The sequence below is a fragment of the Arvicola amphibius genome, chromosome 1 (assembly GCF_903992535.2).
Source record: "Arvicola amphibius chromosome 1, mArvAmp1.2, whole genome shotgun sequence".
Lineage (NCBI taxonomy): Eukaryota > Metazoa > Chordata > Mammalia > Rodentia > Cricetidae > Arvicola > Arvicola amphibius.
This window is the reverse complement of record NC_052047.1, coordinates 155,258,913-155,266,601: the sequence shown is the minus strand read 5'-3', so window position 1 is coordinate 155,266,601 and position 7,689 is coordinate 155,258,913. Positions and strand designations below refer to the sequence as shown.

Below are 7,689 nucleotides of genomic sequence, written 5' to 3'. Positions count from 1 at the left end.
ACACACACATACATACACACACATATTGTATTCATTAGCATATGCATGTGCTAATGTAAACAATCAAGAGCTATGAGGAAAAGACTAAATGGCAATTCAGACTTTGTTGATTCTTTTTAGACAGTATTAGTATTGAAAAGGGAATGATTTAATTTTCTGTTTTCTTTGTTTCCTTGTTCTACCTCCAAAGATGAGAAAATATGTGACAAATGAGGTGAAATTAGTGTGCAATTAATAAAATTGTAGTTCGTTGTGAAACCCAAAACTTTTGCTGTGTTTAAGCTCAAGTAGTCAGTGAGTTCATTTAAATTTACCTCAAAAGCATAGGGTTAAAACTTGGCATTGTCTATAACTGAAAGTCCATTTTAATGCTTGTGTAAATATAATTTAGTCAGTATCTTTAGTTTCATAGTTTTCATGACTTGAACAAAAAAGTAAATAGTATCTTGACAGGTGAATGGCAAAGAAATGCTAGGTTTTGCTGATATAGGTGAAAGTGGATTAGCAGAAAGAATTATCCATAAAAACATATTCGTAAATGTATTAATTTGCTTACATCTATAATAACAAATATATAAAATTTTGAAATTTTTATACTATTAAGAATCCTTCAAGGGTGTAGTTGATTCACCCAAACCAATTATAAATCCTATGTTGGCTTTATAGACTGTAGAAGTATAAGTTGGTTGGTAGAGAGCTGGGAAGGATCTGGAAGGAGTTGAGAGAAGGAGATAGAATATGATCTAAGCATATTGTGCAAAAGACTACAATAAGCTTTTTGGAAAATATGGTTTATATTTTTAAAGTTCAATGAAATTTTCAAATCATCCTGAACCTTTTTTCCCATTGCTACAGAGAATCTAATTATTACAAGATGGCACTAATGAAGAACGGAACAGAAGTGAGACTGTTCCTCCTGCTGGGACTCACTGATGACCCAGGCCTACAGCTTCCCCTCTTCATCACCTTCCTTCTCATCTACATCATCACCCTGGTGGGAAACCTGGGGATGATCCTGCTGATTCTCTTGGACTCTCGACTTCACACCCCCATGTATATTTTCCTTGGTAACCTTTCTTTGGTGGACTTTTGTTACTCCTCAGCTGTCACGCCCACAGTCATGACTGAGTTTCTTGTGGGTGACAAGGTCATTTCCTACAATGATTGTGCTGCTCAGATGTTCTTCTTTGCAGGTTTTGCTACTGCGGAGAATTACCTGTTGGCCTCCATGGCCTATGATCGCTATGTAGCAGTATGCAAGCCCCTCCACTATGCCAGCACCATGACTAAAAGTGTCTATACATGGCTGATTATTGGCTCTTATGTCATCAGTTTCTTGAATGCCTCCATCCATATTGCAGACATATTCACGCTCTCCTTCTGTAAGTCCAATATGATCCATCATTTTTTCTGTGATGTTCCAGCAATCATGGCTCTCACTTGCTTTGATAATCAATTTAGGGAACTTGTTCTTCTTTATATTGAGAGTTTAAATATTTTCTTTGCTCTCATAGTTATCTGCACATCTTACATGTTAATTTTTGTCACTATCTTAAAGATGCACTCAGCTGCAGGACATCGTAAGGCTGTATCCACCTGTGCCTCCCACTTCACTGCAGTGTCTATTTTCTATGGTACTGTCATCTTTATGTATTTACAGCCCAGCTCCAATCATACCATGGACACAGACAAAGTTACATCTGTGTTCTACACCATGGTCATTCCTATGCTGAACCCTCTGGTCTACAGTCTGAGGAACAAGGAGGTCATGAACGCATTCTTAAAGTCAATATTGCATTCTTAAAGGTGAAGAAGGCATTTGTTTCTTGAAAGCAAATTTTTAGGATTTTTATCTTAGCTCTGTGAGATGCAGTGTTCCTAGCTTCATTCTTCTCAAAACTCCACCATGTACTGAATTAAAGTTGATGTCCACACCAAATTAAAGTAGATGAAATAATATTCTTATTCCTTCTTTAAAAATCTTAGAAAAATATTTTAAACAGAGTTGTATACAAGAATGACATAAGATAACTTAATGTTTTGAGAAATCTCATTAATAATACTGTTATATCACTTAATTGCCTGTATTTATCCTACTACACCTTAATGTGATAAATTAGTTTAAAGATGAATACAATAGATATAAGGAGAGCATGAAGGTGTTTTATAATATCCATATGAATGTGGTAAATTTTATAGAATTGTGTATGTAACATGGTTATTTGTGGTATTTAGTTTTGTGTGCTCAAGTGCCTGGATTAATGGTGTATCTATGACCATATTTCCAAGAGTTCAAGAGTCTAGCATAAGGAACAGTTAAATTAGAAGATGAACATGTTATCTCATTTCTGAGGCTGGACATGACATCATCACTTAGAATTCAAAGAGTCTCTCCTGCTTCCTTTTTGCCTCACTCTCCCTCTTCTCTGTCCTTCACCCTTCCTCCTTTACCCTGAAGATTCATCTCCTCACACTCTTAGACATCAAAACTGATGATCCAGTCCTGACTATTTAGACTTTGACCTTCAAGACTTATCCCAGCCACATGTCACCTCTCCTTTCTCGGGCTTCTGAACTCAGATTGCCTTAATCACTGGCTTCTGTTCTACTCATGCTTGAAGGGAGGCTATCAAGGTACTTTTAAGCCTCCCTGTCACATAAGTCACTATCCACAATAAATATCCTCTTATTTAACCATGTATAGTATATCCTATTAATCCTGCTTGGAACTTTGGAAACTATAAAAGCATTTAGTGAATGTGGTGTTTTGGATTGGCTCACCTATTTGAACACTCGGTCCCCCGTTGGTAATGCTGCTCAGTAATGGCAAGATGAAATACATTACTTGGAACAGGATTTTGAGTGTTCATAGCTCTGCTCCCTTCCAAATTTTCTCTCTACTTAATGTTTGTGATTGCTACTTAATGTTTTGATTGAAAATGTGATCTCTGGCTCCAGCTCCTTCCACCTTGCCTGCCCTTTGTTGCCATTCCTAATGTCATGATTGTTGTATTCCTCTGAAATCATAATCCCAAACAAACTTTTACTTCTTTAAGTTGCTCTTGGTGACTTGTATTTTATCACATCACAGAAAGGTAACTAATACAGTGATTATAATCTAATCTTTCACTTACTTTATGAAAATGTAATATTTGTGCATGTTTATTTTTTTCTTTATTGGCATAAAAGTCTTGAATAAAAACAAATTCAATAATTAAATGAAATTACATGTACTTTCTTTGATGTTCACAGATAAAGAATTCTGAAATTTCCTATGATTTAATATTTCTACTGGATTATGTCATTTATACATATATTTGTATAGAAACATAACATGTTGATACTTGAAATTTCAAAAGTTACAATAAAAGCACAAGAAAATGGAAAACTAATTGGAATATTGTAATGTATTCATATATTTTTAAGCATCATCAAATGACATTTAAATCAAGCTAAAAATTGGAGGTGTAACTTTCTTTAAGAAAGTTCTTTGTAAAATGACCATTTTAAGTAACTTCTTTCTCCCAATATTCTTCCTCTTTGATTTTCTTCTTACATCAGTCAATCTTGTTCATTTGCTTCACATTGGCTCATCCTATAAGTAATACTTTCATTTCATTCAAATATTAGCTTCAGTTGTTGCTTTCTCATAGATCCTCTCTGACAAGTTTTATGAGCTAACTATTCTCCACATACCACCTACACTATCTCATTCTCCTTTGTCATGTTTTATGCTTCTTAATTTATTTTTATTTTTAAATTACCTCCCAAAGAAGGAGAGAGGATATAGAAATGATAGGATTAAAGGATTAATTATTGGATCTACTTTCAAAGCAAAAGAACAACTATTAACCTCCAGTATTTTACATTGGTATGGCTTATATATAATGATACAAATTTAAGGTTATTTTTGTTTTAACATACTGTACATATGTTTCTACTCTTGTTTAAGGTGTAGTACCTATGCAACTCAATTTCAAAAGTGTCATTCTAGACCTTAAAAGCTATTATTATAAACTGCTTAGGATACAGATTAAGACTAAAGAGATAACTCAGTGGTTAAGAACACTGACTGCTCTTCCAGAGAACCCAGGTTCAGTTACCAGCACCCTACATGGCAGCTAAAAATTATCTATAATTCTAAGATCTGACACTCTCACACAAACATACATGCAGGGAAAACAACAATGTACATAAAATAAAAATAAGTTATTTTTTTTAAAAAAAGAAAGAAACAAAAAATTCAGGTTAGTGGTTTGTTATCTTTAACAATCGAACTTGTAATAATGTTAGGTATGGTTTCAAGATTAAATAGAAATATTTTAGAAAGACTGGCAGTCTTCAAACATTTCAGAGATCTACAGAATATGGCATTTAAGATGTTTTAACAACATTGAGTTTTTCAGGACAATGAATCATGTCTACTCCAGGCAACACCAATTTACTGCAAGAAAAATAATGATGTTGGGTCACACACAACCCTGCCTCCCCCAAGTCTGCACTATTGTCTGTGAGGTCCTTGGCCTAAAAAGGAGTTCTTGCTCCTGCACTGAGGGGATCCATTCAGAGGGGTAAGTGTGTGCCCGCCCTGCCAGAAGGTCCTGGAAATGGAATGCAGGGCCCCTCCAGCTCCTGCTGCAGCTGCTTCTTTGTTCCACACAGCCTGACACCCCAAGTCTGCCCTTTTGTCTGAGAGGCCCACCAAGAGTCTCTGCTCCTGTACTGAGAAGATCCATCCAGAGGGGTAAGTTTGTGCCTGCCCGGACAGACAGTCCAGGAACAGGTACAGGACCCCTCCAACTCCTGTGGCAGGGGTTTCTTTGTGCCACATGACCCTGCCTTCCTCAAGCCTGCCCTATTGTCTGTGACATCCTTGGCCCAGGAAGAGTTCCTGCTCCTACACTGAGGAGATCCATCCAGAGGGCACTTCTTTCCGTCTACAGGGTTCTGGGATGCACTAGCAGAGTCAGCTCCAGTGCTGAGGAGTCCTAAGAGAGGGCAGATCAAGAAAATTCCCCAATTACACAGTCAGTCACAGCAAAGATTGGAACAAGACACCAAGACTCTCCTGGCTGCATTTTAAGAAAGAGATGGGCAGGAGCCAATGGAAAAATTCCTCCAACAACCTGAAAAGCAACATGACAACACCATAATCCAGTAAACATGCAACAAGAAGACTTGAACACCCTATTCCAGAAGAAGTAGAAAAAATCGACTTTAAACATAACATTATGAAAATAATAGAGGCCCTTAAACAGGATGTGAAAAATTTATTTAAAGAAATGGACGAGAAGATAAAAAAATTAAAAGAAATGAATAAATCTCTCAAAGATACCAAGATAACAAAAAGGCACACAAACAGGTAATGGAAACAGTTCAAGACTTGAAAACTTAAATGGAGGTAATGAAGAAAACACAAACCGAGGGATGGCTGGATATAAAAAATTTGGATAAATGAACAGGAACTACAGAGACAAGCATAACCAACAGAATATAAGAGATAGAAGAAAGAATCTCATATGTAGAAGATACTATGAAGGAAATAAACTCACTGATTAAAGAAAACAGTAAATCCAACAAATTCTTAACACAAAACTGAACCACCCCTGGGTCAAGGAAGAAATAAGGAAATAAGTTAAAGTCTTCCTGAATTCAACGAAAATAAAGACACAACATACCCAAACCTATGGGACACTATGAAAGCAGTGCTAACAGGAAAGTTCATAGCACTAAGTGCCCACATAAAGAAAATAAAAATATTCATCAGGGTGGCTATAAGACAAGGTTATTTAAGGCACCCTCTCATCTGCTGCCTAAGGACCTAGCCTGGGACAACACCTTAGATACCTGGGAACCCCTATAGAGCCAAGTCTCTTGCCAACCCTAAAATGGAACCTTAATTAAGATATCTTCTTCCCTGCCCCATATCCACCCTTCCTCCATCTCAACCATCCCACATCTCCAATATCTGACCAATCCTCACCTTCTTTTTTCTCTCTCACCCTCTTTCCTTCCCCCCACACCACCCCCACCCCATGCTCCCAACTTTTGCCTGGCAATCTTGTTCACTTCCAATTTCCAGGAGGATAAATATATCTTGAATATCACCATAGAACCTTCATCCGGCAATGGATGGAGTTAGAGACAGAGACCCACATTGGAGCACTGGACTGAGCTCCCAAGTTCCAGATGAAGAGCAGAAGGAGGGAGAAGATGAGTAAGGAAGTTAGGACCGCAAGAGTGCATCTACCCACTGAGACGGTGGGAGTGATCTAATGGGAGCTCACCAAAGCCAGCTGGACTGGGACTGAACAAGCATGTGATCAAACCAAACTCTCTGAACGTGGCTGACAATGGGGGCTGACTGAGAAGCCAATGATAATGGCACTGGGCTTTGATTCTACTGCATATGCTGGCTTTTTGGGATCCTAGTCTGTTTGGATCCACACATTCCGAGACCTGGATGGAGGCGAGAGATCCTTGGACTTCTCATAGGGCAGGGTACCCTGCGTTCTCTTAGGACTGGAGAGGGAGAGGAAGGGAAATGGGAGGAGGTGGAAATTTTTAATAAAAATAAATTAAAATTAAAATAAGAAAATGGAGAAAGCTCACATTAGAGACTTAACAGCACAGCTGATAGCTCTAGAAAAAAAAAAGAAGCAGAATCTCCCAGGAAGAGTAGAAGACTGAAAATAATCAAACTGAGGGCTGAAATCAACAAAATAGAAACACAGAAAACAATCCAAAGAATGAATGAAACAGCTGCAGGGGTTATTCTCCCCGGATACTGCCTCTCTCTTCCTGTCCCTTCCCAGCTTGCACCCAGAACCCCCCCTCCCCCCCTCATCCTCCCGTCTTTGGGGCCACAAAATCCCACAGCTCAGCCTGTTTGGGCACAGGGGACATGGAATTGAGTGCACCCAGGCCGGTGGGAGGTCCCCTCCTTCATTAGCCTGCTGCCTGCAGCAAGGTAGGCCATGTGTCAGCAAGCTGCTTGGCCTACAAGGAGACCTGACAGTCGGCCAGAGGATCCATCATTCATTGGGGTGAGTGAGGAGTGAGTGCCTGAACCGTGGCAGCTGCCCAGAGAGGGACCACCGACATTCCCCAACTCCCCCCACCACCCGCACACTTCCTGCTCTTCCTGCAGGGGTTATTCTCCCCGGATACTGTCTCTCTCTTCCTATCCCTTCCCAGCTTGCACCCAGAACCCCCCCCCCCCGGCCTCATCCTCCCTTCTTTGGGGCCACAAAATCCCACAGCTCAGCCTGTTTGAGCACCGGGGACCTGGAATTGATTGCACCCAAGCTGGTGGGAGGTCCCCTCCTTCATTAGCCTGCCTGCAGCAAGGTAGGCCCTTTGTGGGTGAGCTGCTTGGCCTGCAAGGAGACGTGACAGTCTGCCAGAGGATCCATCATTCATTGGGGTGAGTGAATTGAATTCATTGGGGTGAATTGAACTTCTAAAAGAAGACCCAAAGGGGATTATTTAGAGGAAGAAATGGGCAGGCGCCAATGCAAGAATTCCTCCAACAATTTGAAAAACAACATGAAAGCACCAGAACCCGGCGAACTTATAACAGGAGGACTTGAACACACTAATCAAGAAGAAGTAGAAAAAATTGACTTTATGAAAGTAATAGAGTCCCTTAAACAGGAGGTGAAAAACTCCCTTAAGGAAATGGACGAG

At 39.5% G+C, this 7,689-nt stretch overlaps 1 protein-coding gene across 1 annotated transcript; it reads left to right on the top strand.

Moving 5' to 3' along the window:
• The first annotated feature begins 874 nt into the window (after positions 1–874).
• Positions 875–1,804, top strand: LOC119824569 (olfactory receptor 5B2-like). Its single transcript, XM_038344774.1, has one exon. The coding sequence runs from the start codon at positions 875–877 to the stop codon at positions 1,802–1,804; it is 930 nt and encodes a 309-aa protein (XP_038200702.1).
• Positions 1,805–7,689: the final 5,885 nt, after the last annotated feature.